The sequence below is a fragment of the Oryx dammah genome, unplaced genomic scaffold, assembly GCF_014754425.2.
Source record: "Oryx dammah isolate SB20612 unplaced genomic scaffold, SCBI_Odam_1.1 HiC_scaffold_21, whole genome shotgun sequence".
NCBI lineage: Eukaryota > Metazoa > Chordata > Mammalia > Artiodactyla > Bovidae > Oryx > Oryx dammah.
In genome coordinates this window covers 71735908-71750670 of record NW_024070205.1, presented here as the reverse complement: position 1 = coordinate 71750670, position 14763 = coordinate 71735908, and the positions used below count along the sequence as shown (strand labels likewise).

General features: G+C 37.0%; 1 protein-coding gene across 1 annotated transcript in view; it reads left to right on the top strand.

Moving 5' to 3' along the window:
* The window catches only part of KCNT2 (potassium sodium-activated channel subfamily T member 2), a 1342824-nt gene extending 1338655 nt beyond the window's left edge, over nucleotides 1-4169 (top strand). Inside the window, 2 exon segments of the mRNA XM_040262901.1 lie at nucleotides 919-929; nucleotides 4069-4169. Coding sequence (XP_040118835.1) covers nucleotides 919-929; nucleotides 4069-4169 — 112 coding nt within the window.
* The last annotated feature ends 10594 nt before the right edge of the window (nucleotides 4170-14763 follow it).

Genomic DNA, 14763 nt, shown 5'->3' with positions numbered 1-14763 from the left:
ATCATGGATAGAATTTAGATCTCCTCAATAGAAAAATAGCCAAAAAAAAGTGCAAGTCATTCAGTCATGTCCGACTCTTTGTGACCCCATGGACTGTATAGTCCCTGGAATTCTCCAGGCCAGAACACTGGATTGGGTAGTCTTTCCCTTCTCCAGGAGATCTTCCCAACCCAGGGATAGAACCCAAGTCTCCTGCATTGCAGGCAGATTCTTTACCATTTGAGCCACAAGGGAAGCCCAAGAATATTGGAGAGGGTAGCTTATCCTTTCTCCAGCAGATTTTCCTGACCCAGGAATTGAACTGGGGTATCCTGCATTGCAGGCATGTTTTTTTTTTTTTTTTTTTAACCAACTGAGATATCAGGGAAGCCCAAAGTAAAGAATAATAAGTCTATAATCAATGTATTTTAAATGGATAACCAACAAGGATCTATTGTATAACATATGGAACTCTGGTCAATGTTATGTGGCAGCCTAGGTGGTAGGGGAGTTTGGGTGAGAATAGATACATGTATATGTATGACTGAGTCCCTTGAAACTATTACAACATTGTTAATTGGCTATACTGGAATACAAAATTAAATGCTCAAAAATAATAAAAAAAAGAATAATAAATCAGCAAAATAATAAAATAAAATGTAAGTGTTTTATAAAGTGAAGGTGGTGATGGATTATAACTGAACAATAATGATTTGTAATTGGTCCACATTCACTTCAGATCATTTTTAGGTACAGAAATAATATAAGCCATGCAAAATTTTACAGACCAAATAAACAGTAAATCCATCCACCAACATTATAGAGAGACAAGTTTTGATAACTGTAAACAATAAACAAATAAACTTGAAGTAACAATCTAGTGTAGGTGTGGATGCCCTTTAGTTGCACTGCAGTCATTACTATGTTTTCTTTTATTAGATACTTAATCATACATGAATCATAGCCTTGTCTAACTCAATGAAACTTTGAGCCATGCCATGTAGGGCCACCCAAGATGGACAGGTCATGGTGGAAAGTTCTGTCAAAATGTAGACACCTAGACAAGGGAATGGCAAACCACTTCAGTATTCTTGCCTTGAGAACCCCACACAATCTATGAAAAGACAAAAGGATATGATACTGAAAGACGAACTCACCAGGTCAGGAGCTGCCTAATATGCAACAGTAGAAGAGTGGAGAAATAGCTCCAGAAAGAAAGAAGAGGCAGAGTCAAAGCAGAAACAATATCCAATTGTGAATACAACTGGTGATGGAAGTAACGTCTGATGATGTAAAGAACAGTATTGCATAGGAACCTGGAACATTAGGTTCATGAATCAAGGTGAGTTAGAAGTGATCAAAGAGGAGATGGCAAGCATGCACATCAATATTTTAGAAATTGGTGAACTAAAATGGACTGGAATGGATGAATTTAATTCAGATGACCATTATATATACTGTGGACAAGAATTCCCTTAGAAGAAATGGAGTGGCCCTCATAGTCAACAAAGGACTCTGAAATGCAGTACATGGGGGCAACCTCAAAAATGACAGAATGATCTCAGTTAGTTTCCTAAGGAAACCATTCATTACCACAGTAATCCAAGTCTATGCCCCAGTGACTAATGCTGAGAAGCTGAAGTTGAACAGTTCTATGAAGACCTACAAGACCTTCTAGAATTAACACCCCAAAAAGATACCCTTTTCATCATAGGGGTCTGGAATCCAAAAGTAAGAAATCAAGCAATACCTGGAGCAACAGGCAAATTTGCCCTTAGGGTACAAAATGAAACAGAGCAAAGGCTAACAGAGTTTTGTCAAGAGAATGGACTGGCCATAGCAAACAATCTTTTCCAACAACAAAAGCAATGACTCTGCACATTGATATAACCAGATGGTCCATACTGAAATTAGATTTACTATATTTGCAGCTTCAGATAGAGAAGCTCTACACATCAGTATAAACAAGACTAGGGGCTGACTGGCTCAGATAATAAACCCCTTATTGCAAAATTCAGACTTAAATTTAAGAAAGTAGGGAAAACCACAATACCATGCAGGTTTGACCTAAATAAAATCCTTTATGATTATACAGTGGAACTGACAAATAAATTGAAGGGATTAGATCTGATAAAAAGAGTGCCTGAAGAACTATGGGTAGAGTTTCATGACGTAGTACAGGTAGTATTGATCAAAACCATCCTCAAGAAAATAAATGTAAAAAGGCAAAATGGCTGTCTGAGGAGGCCTTAAAATAGCTGAGAAAATAAGAGGGAAAGGCAAAGGAGAAAAGGAAAGATATATCCATCTGAATGCAGAGTTCCAAAGAATAGCAAGGAGAAATAAGAAAGCCTTCTTAAGAGATTAGTGCAAAGAAATAGAGAAAAACAATAGAATGGGAAAGACTAGAGATCTCTTTAAGAAAATTAGAGATATCAAGGGAAGATTTAATGCAAATATGGGCACAATAAAGGACAGAAAGGGTATGGAACTGACCGAAGAGGAAGATATTAAGAAGAGATGGCAAGAATACATAGCACTATACAAAAAATATCTTAATGATCCAGATAACCAAGTTGGTGTGAGCACTTATCTAAAGCCAGAAATTCTGGAATATGAAACTAAGTGGGCCTTAGGAAGCATCACTAAAAACAAAGCTAGTGGCAGTGATGGAATTCCAGCTGAGCTATTTCAAATCCTAAAAGACAATGCTGTGAAAATGTTGCACTCAATATTCTACCAAATTGCAAATCTCAGCAATGGCCACAGGATTGGGAAAGGCCAGTTTTCATTCCAGTCCCAAAGAAGGGCAATGCCAGATAATATTCAAACTACCAACCAATTGTACTCATTTCACTTGCCAGCAAAGTAATGCTCAAAATTCTCCAAGCCAGGCTTTAACAGTACATGAAGCAAGAATTTCTAGATGTTCAAGTTGGATTTAGAAAAGGCAGAGGAACCAGAGATTGAATTCCCAACACTAGTTGGATCATAGAAAAAGCAAGAGAATTTCAGATAAAAACATCTACTTCTGTTTTATTGACTACACCAGAACCTTTGACTATGTGGATCACAACAAACTGTGGAACATTCTTAAAGAGATGGGAAAAAAAGACCACCTGACCTGCCTTCTGAGAAATGTGTATGCAAGTAAAGAAGCAACAATTAGAACTGGACATGGAATAATAGACTGGTTTAAAGTTGGGAAATGAGTACACCAAGTTGTATATTGCCACCCTCCTTATTTAACTTATGTGCAGAGTACATCCTGCAAAATGCCAGGCTGGATGAAGCACAAGCTGGAATCAAGTTTGCCAGGAGAAATATCAATAACTCCAGATATGTAGATGAAAACACATCTTTCTGGCTTATGGCAGAAAGCTAAGAGGAACTAAGGAGCATCGTGATGAAAGTGAAAGATGAAAATGAATAGCAGGCTTAAAAGTTAACATTCAAAAAATGAAGATCATGGCATCTGGTCCCATCATTTCCTGACAAATAGATGGGAAACTATGGAAACAGTGACAGACTTTATTTTCTTGGCCTCCAAAATTACTGCAGATGATGACTGCAGCCATTAAATTAAAAGACCCTTACTCCTTGGAAGAAAAGCTATGGACAACCTACAAGCATATTAAAATGCAGAGACATTACTTTGCCAACAAAGGTCCATCTAGCGAAAGCTATGAGGTGGACCATAAAAAAAGCTCAGCAAAGAAGGATTGATGCTTTTGAACTATGGTGTTAGAGAAGACTCTTGAGAGTCCCTTGGACTGCATGGAAATCCAACCAGTCAATCCTAAAGGAAATCAGTTCTGAATATCCATTGCAAGGAACCATGGTGACACTGAAGCTCCAATACTTTGGCCTCCTGGTGTGAAGAATAGACTCATTGGAAAAGACCCTGCTGCTGGGAAAGATTGAAGGCAGGAGGAGAAGGGGATGACAGAGAATCAGATGGCATAACTGACTCGGTGCACATGAATTTGAGCAAGTCCCAGCTGTTTGTGATCTACAGGAAAGCCTGGTATGCTGCAATACATGGGGTCACAAAGAGACACGACTGAATGACTGAACTGAACTGAATCTGATTGGATCCACTGGCTTACTTACCCAAAGGTGAACCCAGTCGAAAAAACAGCATCTGCAGCACCACAGTCCAGGACTCTCAAGAGAAAATTCAGATTTGATAAAAAGAAAAAAAGAGACTGTTTTTCCTCCAAGGATGCTTCCTGGAACAACTTTAGAACTTAGAAAAGCAAAAACATTTCTTGTATGAAATAAACTAGTTTGGAATATATCCAAATTCTCTCACAGTTAAAACAAACTATTTTCCTGGAAGTTTAGAATGTTTTTAAATTTGAACTATTGATTGTTAGTACTCCTCTTATTAATATTTGAAATGATTTTGAAAACTTAATTCAAAACACAAAAAAATTTAAACTTAATGTTTCTTTGTTTGAAAATGATACAAGCTGTATGAAGTCAACTTTTTAAAAAGTTTTAAGATGTTATGAAAGTGAACTAGAAATCTAACTACATTTGATGCATCCCAGTGGACATAGAAGATTTTTGCTCCTCTTAAAATTAAATGTGTCCTATTATATTTGTTATTTTATTTTATTTTATTTATTTGTTTTTGTATTTATTATTATTTTTTAATGCATGGGAGTTATTTTCTTTCTTTCTTTCTTTTTTTAGCTTTACAATATTGTATTGATTTTGCCATACATCAACATGAATCTGCCACGAGTGTACACATGTTCCCCATCCTGAACCCCCCTTCCACCTCCCTCCTCATACCATCCCTTTGGGTCAACCCGGTACACCAGCCCTGAGCATCCTGTATCATGCATTGAACATGGACTGGCGATTCATTTCACATATGATATTATACATATTTCAATGCCATTCTCCCAAATCATCCCACCCTCACCCTCTCCCACAAAGGCCAAAAGACTGTTCTATACATCTGTGTCTCTTTTGCAGTTTTGCATACAGGGTTATTGTTACCATCTTTCTAAATTCAAAATATATGCATTGTTTTACTGTATTGGTGCTTTTTTAAACTTGATGTTTTATAAAAATAGCTCATCATACTGCATCTAGAGATGTCTACACAGATAAACAAACTTAAGTGGCTGACTTCTGTGTAAGAATCATAGTTTGCTTTAGAATATGAATCCTTTAGTCATTTAAACCATTTTGTTGCCTTTTGATATGCTATCATATCGTTTTACCAAAACCTGACAAAGATGCCACAAAAAAAGAAAACTACAGGCCAATAACACTGATGAACATAGAAGCAAAAATCCATAACAAAATTCTAGCAATCAGAATCCAACAACACATTAAAAAGATTATACATTGTGACCAAGTGGGCTTTATCCCATGGTTGCAAGGATTCTTCAATATCCACAAATCAATCCACGTAATACACCACATTAACAAATTGAAAAATAAAAGCATATGATTATCTTAATAGGTGCAGAAAAAGCCTTTGACAAAATTCAACATCTATTTATTATAAAAACTCTCTAGAAAGCAGGACTAGAAGGAACATCCCTCAACATAAGAAAAGCTATATATGACAAACCCACAGCAAACATTATCCTCAATAGTGAAAAATTGAAAGCATTTCCCCTAAAGTCAGGAACAAGACAAGGGTGCCCACTTCACCACTACTATTCAACATAGTTTTGGAAGTTTTGGCCACAGCAATCAGAGCAGAAAAAGAAATAAAAGGAATTCAGATTGGAAAAGAAGAAGTAAAACTCTCAGTGTTTGCAGATGACATGATCCCCTACAGAGAAAACCCTAAAGACTCCACCAGAAAATTACTAGAGCTAATCAATTAATATAGTAAAGCTGCAGGATATAAAATCAACACACAGAAATCCCTTGTATTCCTATACACTAATAATGAGAAAATAGAAAGAGAAATTAAGGGAACAATTCCATTCACCATTGCAATGAAAAGAATAAAATGCTTAGGAATATATCTACCTAAAGAAATGTGCTTTTGAACTGTGGTATCGGAGAAGACTCTTGAGAGTCCCTTGGACTGCAAGAAGATCCAACCAGTCCATTCTAAAGAATATCAGTCCTGGTTGTTCTTTGGAAGGACTGATGCTGAGGCTGAAACTCCAATATTTTGGCCACCTCATGTAAGGAGTTGACTCATTGGAAAAGACTGATGCTTGGAGGGATTGGAGGCAGGAGGAGAAGGGGGCGATAGAAGATGAGATGGCTGGACAGCATCACCGACTCGATGGACATGAGTTTGGGTGAACTCCGGGAGTTGGTGATGGACAGAGAGGCCTGGCGTGCTGCAATTCATGGGATCGCAAAGAGTCAGATACGACTGAGGAACTGAACTGAACTGAACTGAACTGAACTGAAAGAAACAAAAGATCTATATATAGAAAACTAGAATCTGCCATGTTCATAGCAGGTTTTGGTACTCTGAAGAAACCAAAACAAACAGAAATATCAACTACCTGAATTTTCCCTAACTTTATGTTTGCCACACTTTGTATACCAAGTAAAGTTAAAACCAAATATTTATTGTTCTCCCAAAAGAATACCTAACATAAGGAAAATACTTGAAACACATTTGTCCACTTAAATTTAATCCAAGAATTAAAACTGAAATATTCAGTAATGATTTTCATTAGAATCTTGAACTTTAACATTTTTATATATTTATATATATATATAATTTAGCATATTTCATTAGAAAGATACTTTAAATTTAAAGAAGTAAAATTATGCTTTTTACAGAATACAAAGAGTTTCAAAACATTAAAAGTCCTCCTTTATGCCTTTAGCATTAGAGTAATCATATCCCCCAAAATGCTATATCAATTTTTTAAATCTAATTTTGGAAAGTTATCTATAAAACTGTACTTTAGCACTGTCAGAAAGCATACAAAATAAAAGTCAGTAGCTTGGCAGAATTCCCTGGTGGTCTAGTGGTTAGGTCTCTCTGCTTTCATTGCCAAGGGCCTGGGTTCTATCCCTCCTCAGATAACTAAGACCCTGCAAGCTATGTGGTGTGGCCAAAGAGAAAATGTAGTTTTTGCCATTTCAATTTAATGCAAGCCATACAGAATTTGACAGTTACAAATAAAGAAATATTGACCATGGTTACTGCAATGCTCTTACTTGTATTGCAGTACTCCCCTTCAGAAAGAGATTGGAAAACACAGAGCTTAGTTTGCAAGGTAGTTGGAATGTGTTGTCTTTCCCATGAAAGAGATATTGACAAATTTTAAAAGATATTTTTCCTCCAATTTTTTTCTCTGAATTTTACATTGAATTTTAATTCAACAGAAAGTAGGACATAGAGATATAGTATCATTTCTTTTCACAAAGAAGCAGATAAATTGAAAAGGAAATAGAATCAAAGGTAATAAAAAAGAAATCTAATATTCCCCAAACAATTCTGTGAATATAAAATATAAAGCATAAATGTGATATTATAGATTATAGCCATTGTATAATTGGGCTTTGAGAATATGAAATGCCTATTTGTGCTATCGCTTTTATTTAATATTTTACATTACTCTCCTTTTAGAATGACATGAACATCAAAAATTTCCCCTAAAATAGGGAGACCCTTTATTTAATTTTATTTTAATCAAACAGGGAAGTAGAATTTATAACAGGTTAAGGTTACTTAAAATTGGAAACATAGCTTAAAACAAAGATAGTATGTTTATATATGTGTATATATTATAAACACAGGTGAAATATATTTGATGAACATATTTCCATGGAAATTATTCAAACTGAAGGCACAATTGAATTAATATGTGTAATGGAGAACAATAAATTTATTTTTTTCATATTTGCACACTGATGTTTAATTATGATGTTTCTTTGAGTTGCCATGTCTTTACCCCATTACAGCTATGTTTAGGAATAAATGAAAGGTTTTATGAAATTTCTATTTCCCCCAAGATCTCAAGTTGAGCATTTTTGCATTATGACAGGTGCCAACACTAGGATTTTATGCTAGTACCTGACTGTATTTCCTATGAGATTAAAAAATTGCTTGATAAAGTTTAAAATAGTTATTTTTAATTATGAACATTATTCCAAATTTAATATTTAACACAATTCAGATCAACTTGCTTTTTAAAAAATTATTTATTTTAATTGGAGGCTAATTACTTTACAATATTGTACTGGTTTTACCATACATCAACATGAATCCGCCACAGATATACACGTGTTCCCCATCCTGAACCCCCTTCCCTCCTCCCTCCCTGTACCATCTCTCTGGGTCATCTCAGGGCACCAGCCCCAAGCATCCAGTATCATGCATAGAACCTGCTATAATGATGATGGTTTATTAGTTTTTCTTTTAATTAGAGAATAAAAACATACTTATAAAAGCCTTTAAACAAATCGTTGCCTTTTTAAATTACTTACACTTGCACTTGAAAATAAAATATGAAGTCAGTATTAGCTTTTGAAACTCTATGGAATTTGGTTCTGTTTATTTTCTGTGTTGACTCATTGGAAAAAACTCTGATTCTGGGAGGGATTGGGGGCAGGAGGAAAAGGGGACGGCAGAGGATGGGATGGCTGGATGGCATCACCGACTAGATGGACATGAGTTTGAGTGAACTCCTGGAGCTAGTGATGGACAGGGAGGCCTGGCGTGCTGCGATTCATGGGGTCGCAAAGAGTCGGACATGACTGAGCGACTGAACTGAACTGAACTGATTCTCTGTGTACCATTTTGCTACCAATTACACTAAATTGCTTTAAAATAAATAATAAAATTATTTCTGATGAAAACTCGATTTCCCCCCAAAACTTGTGTAGAAAAATTGTATTTTGAATTGTCACAATTGTATTTTTACCTGTTGCATTTCAAAACCAATATAAACATGAAGGTGATCTCACTGGAAGGGTTAGTGATAAATAAACAGTTATTAAATTAATCTTTAAGATAATAGCTCCTGAATGTGGTAAGAAAAAGGAAGGAAGGAAAGAAGGACAGGGAAGGCAGAGAGAAGAGGAAGTGAAGAAAGGGAAGGGAGGGAAAAGTAAAAAGGGAAAGGGAGGAAGAGAGAGGAAAAGAAGGCAAAAAAATAAGGAAAGGAAAAAATTCAAAAATAAACACCAATGTAAGTGTCAGAAGAAGAGAGAGAGAGAGAAAAGAAAAAAGAGGATAATGTCTCAAAAAAGTAATTTAAAGGACAGAAAATCAGTGCTTCTAAGCATTTGTCTCTAGAAAAGCAATTTTAAATGCAAAGATAGACTTTTGGTCTCAGGGAAATGGAGTATAAATATTTCTCCTCATTCCTTCTCCTAAGTACAGCTAAAAATCCTAGAAGTAAAACTGAGCAGGACCCTGTGAACCTTCCCAGGGCCAGACAGCCCACTCCCCACGTCCCAGAAAAGCAGTCAGGCAAGACAAAATAATTATTAGTTTAGCCATAAAACAGAGTCAAGGACATTTAGTTCCTCAAGTGCTGTAAGTCATATTCTGAGCCATACCTTGGAGTTGTTCTGCAGATGCTGAAACCCCCAAAAGGAAAGAAGTTGACTACATGCTGACCACTAGCACATAAACCCCAGCCTGGTGGGAAACAAAAAAAAATTGATAATTGAGTTTCCTGAAAAATCATCCTGTTACCTCACCACCAACGAGCCAGAAAGATGCACATGAGCTAATTTCATACAACCCTCTCCCTTGCCTTTCCTATAAAAAACATTCCTTGAAAGCCACTGTCAAATTTGTGTTTTTTGAACACTGGCTGACTGTTCTCCTTGCTTGGTGCCTGGCAATAAATATTGTACTTTCCTTCACCACAGCCTGAGGTCCATAGATGGCTTTACTGTGCGTCAAGCAAGCAGACGTAAGTTGGGTTGAGTGACAGATACTACATATCAATCCAGCATGAGAAGCTGAAGAGGAGAAGGAAGAGGGACTAGGGAACTAGGGCTTGAGGAGCAACATGGTGATGAGTTCTCTGGGTTTTCTTTTTGCTTCCATGGAGCTTGCTCTGTATATTGGGAAATACTAATGTGTATGCATGCTAAGTCATATGCAACTCTTTGTGACCCCACAGACTGTAACCTGCCAGGCTCCTCTACCCATGTAATTTCCCAGGCAAGAGTGTTGCTATTTTCTCCTCCAGGGGATATTCCCAGTCCAGGGATCGAATCTACATCACCTGCATCTCCAGCATTGGCAGGTGGATTCTTTACCACTGTTCCACCTGGGAATCCCAGGAAACGCTAGTGAGAACAGAAAAAATTACCAAGAAAAACCTGCTTTTTTTCTTCCAAGGGACCAACTTTGCAGCATATGCAACTGTCACAGCACCAGACTCCTGATGACCCTGCAGTGTGAGTGGCTTGTTCACAGAACATCTCCTAAAATATATGGTGGTCAACACACCTAGTGGCCAGGAGCTTCCTTCAGCCCCCTGGGATGGTTGTGTAATCAAGTGCTTCCAATGGAAGCCTTCACCATGAAGACTCTCCTGAGAGGTCCAGCAAAGGAATACCACAAAATTTTCTGCAATTCTGAGACCCCTAGCAATGCCAACAGTCTGGGTTTCAGTCCTAGGGTCTCCTCCTGGATGCTCAATCTCAGTTCTGAAGATAATACATGTTCCTTATATCTGTTATTGCTATTTTATTTTCAAGTTCTCTTTACTTATTACTAACCAATCTGTCATTACTGCAAAGTTCTGATACAGTTAATGATTATCCTGTAATTTTGATCTTCTCTGATGTTTGTATAGGATTGTTGAGCTGGTAAAGAATATGCCTGAAATGCAGGAGACCTGGGTTTGATCCCTGGATTGGGAAGATCCCCTGGAGAAAGGAAAGGTTACCCACTCCAGGATTCTGGTCTGGTGAATTCTAGGGACTCTATAGTCCATGGGGTCGCAAAGAATTAGACATGACTGAGTGACTTTCACTTTCACTTTCTGCTGTCTATATCATTTGAAGGAACAGGTCAGCTTTAATTGTGGCAGATCAATATGAGATTATAGCAAATGGTTCTGAAAAAAGAAGTTATTGGGCTTATAATTAAAGCCTATGTGCTACTTTAGTATTCAACAGAATTTCATTCTATTGTTGATATCTACTAATAAAAATGTTGTAATAGAGATAAAATGTCTATTTTCCTAAGTAAAAGCTGAAATCTAAGAAAATGCACTGTAATTTAGTCATACTTCAAAGAAATACAGAGTTCTATAAAAGATATATTTTTTCCTTTTCTCTCATATACAAATATGTTTCATTTCATGTGCTAACAGACTAGATATCTTTGCACTTAAAAAGTAATCACAATTTCAAAAAGAAAGATTCCTGAATTTATAGGCTGCCATTCCCTAATTTGTATATTATTAATATTTATATAGGGGAAGAAATCTTGAGTAGGACTTGGAATATTCTCAACTTAACAAAAGATTGGGCCTATGAGATGCTGTTATTACTAAGCCTAAGGTAAGTTCTCAAGTTGAGATTTGTAAATAAAATTATTAAATTAATATAAATATCAAGTAGTATAAATATAAGGGAAATGTTTATTGCTTTAGCTAAGAATTCAAACTTAGACAAAAAATATTGAGGAAACACTACTTGAAAAATACTTTAATTTTAAAGGTTTAGGGGCCACAGGACTGGAAAAGTTCAGTATTCATTCCAATCCCTAAGAAAGGCAATGCCAAAGAATCCTCAAACTACCATACAATTGCACTCATCTCGTTCGCTAGTAAAGTGATGCGTAAAATTCTCCAAGCTAGGCTTCAACAATATGTGAACTGTGAACTTCCAGATGTTTAAGCTGGTTTTAGAAAAGGCAGAGGAACCAGAGATCAAATCACCCACATCGGCTAGATCATCAAAAAAGCAAGAGAGTTCCAGGAAAACATCTACTTCTGCTTATTGACTATGCCAAAGCCTTTGACTGTGTGGATTACAATAAACTGTGGAAAATTCTGAAAAAGATGGGAATCCAAGACTACCTGACCTGCCTCTTGGGAAATCTGTATGCAGGTCAGGAAGCAACAGTTAGAACTGGACATGGAACAACAGACTGGTTCCAAATAGGAAGAGGAATACGTCAAGGCTATATATTGTCATCCTACTTATTTAACTTATATGCAGAGTACATCATGAGAAATGTTTGGCTGGAGGAAACACAAGCTGGAATCAAAAGGCTGTTGATGAAAATGAAAGAGGAGAGTGAAAAAGTTGGCTTAAAGCTCAAAATTCAGAAAACTAAGACCATGGCATCCGGTCCCATCACTCCATGGCAAATAGATAGGAAAACAGTAGAAACAGTGGTTGACATTTTTTTGCACTCCAAAATCAATGCAGATGGTGAGTGCAGCCATGAAATTAAGACACTTACTCCTTGGAAGGAAAGTTATGACCAACCTAGACAGTATATTAAAAAGCAGACATTACTTTGCCAACAAAGTTCCATCTAGTCAAAGCTATGGTTTTTCCAGTAGTCATATATGGATGTGAGAGTTGTACTATAAAGAAAGCTGAGCACTGAATAATTGATGCTTTTGAACTGCAGTGTTGGAGAAGACTCTTGAGAGTCCCTTGGACTGCAAGGAGATCCAACCAGTCCATCTAAAGGAGATTAGTCCTGGGTATTAATTGTAAGGACTGATTTTGAAGCTGAAACTCCAATACTTTGGCCACTTGATGCAAAGAGCTAACTCATTTGAAAAGACCTTGATGCTGGGAAAGATTGAGGGCAGACAGAGAAGGGAATTACAGAGGATGAGATGGTTGGATGGCATCATAGACCCAATGGACATGAGTTTGGGTGGACTCAGAATTCGGTGATGGACAGGGAGGCCTAGCATGCTGCAGTCCATGGGGTCACAAAGAGTCGGACACAACTGACTAAACTGAACTAAACTGAGGGGCCAATAAAAGCCACAAATGATTTGATTTTGAAAAGAGTCTATCTTACGATCACTTTTTAATGAAACTGATTGATTTTAGTGTTTTTTGGCAAAAAGCACACTATGACATGACTATGAAATAATTAACATTTTCACTGCAAAACATGTTGCTAAAAATAATTAAGTAGCTGTGTTTGATTTACTATCTCTAACTAAAGGAGCATAATTTTTTATTTTGAAGTAGAAGGCTTTTGAGAGTCCCTTGAACTGCAAAGAGATCCAACCAGGCCATCCAACGAGTACTAAAGGAAATTGGTACTGAATAGTCTTTCAGTTTGAGTGAGACATGAGTTTGAGTAAGCTCCAGGAGTTGGTTATGGACAGGGAGGCCTGACGTGCTGTAGTCCGTGGGATTGCAAAGAGTCAAACGTTACTGAGCAATTGAACTGGACCTCCTCCAAGTTAGTGTGGGCAATACTTGCTTTTCACTTGTGCTCAGACACTCAGTCGTGTCCAATTCTTTGTGACCCTATGGACCGTAGCCCAGGCTCCTCTGTCCATGGGCTTCTGCAGGCAAGAATACTGGAGTGGGTTGCCATGCTCTCCTCAGGAATCTTCCTGACCCTGGGATCAAGTTAAGATCTCTTAAGTCTCCTGGATTGGCAGGGGATTTCCTTACCACTAGTGCCACCTGGGAAGCCCTTATTATGTGGTAATCTAAGTTTAAAATCACTTAATAAAATAATTTTATTTTGCTATTTTCAGGTAATGTTACCATTTATTCATCCCTTGAGTTGGCTGAAACACTGATATTGTAACAGAATTTCAATCTAAATTGGAGCCAGAGGATGTAAAATGGAAAAATTTCACACATGTGCCACTTAGGAAAAGACAAAAGCTTAAGGATTGAGAAATGATTTGCTGTAAGTATGTGATTGTGATTTATAGAAAACTAGTAATATTGGTATTTCTTAAATGAGAGAGAATTTGTCAAGGGTTGCTTCATACCAACCCCAGGAAATTTCCTATGTTGTTTCCAGTGGGATGAACAAAAACTGACCCAGGTCAGGTTGGTCTCACAAAATAAGCTGAATTGAGTTTGTTTGTCTGGCAGGGCTGGTTTTGTCTCCATTTGCATATTTTTAAAACCTCTAACTGAACTCTCCTTTCTTTATGTTTCTGCCCATAAATACAGCTAGCCTCAAGCCCTCAACAGACTTGCTTGTAGTTTGCTAGTGTTTTGACATCCCAGATTGCAATTCCTCTGCTATTCTTAAATAAACTCATCTTTTTAAACAAATTTTTTAATGAAAGTATAATTGCTTTACAATATTGTGTTTGTTTCTGCCATACATCAACATGGATCAGCCATATGTATACATATGTTCCATCCCTCTTGGACCTCCCTTCGGCCTCATCCCATTCCTTAGGTTGTCACAAACTCATATTTTGGCAACTTTGAGTGCCTCATTTTCCCTTTCCATTTTGGTCAACAAAACAATGTCTTTTAAATAAGCTATTAAACATGTGAACAGCCTTTGGAATGGGAGAAAATAATAGCAAATGAAGCAACTGACAAACAACTACTCTCAAAAATATACAAGCAACTGCTGCAGCTCAATTCCAGAAAAATAAACGACCCAATCACAAAATGGGCCAAAGAACTAAATAGACATTTCCCCAAAGAAGACATACAGATGGCTAACAAACACATGAAAAGATGCTCAACATCACTCATTATCAGAGAAATGCAAATCAAGACCACAATGAGGTACCATTTCACACCAGTCAGAATGGCTGTGATCCAAAAGTCTACAAGCAATAAATGCTGGAGAGGGTGTGGAGAAAAGGGAACCCTCTTACACTGTTGGTGGGAATG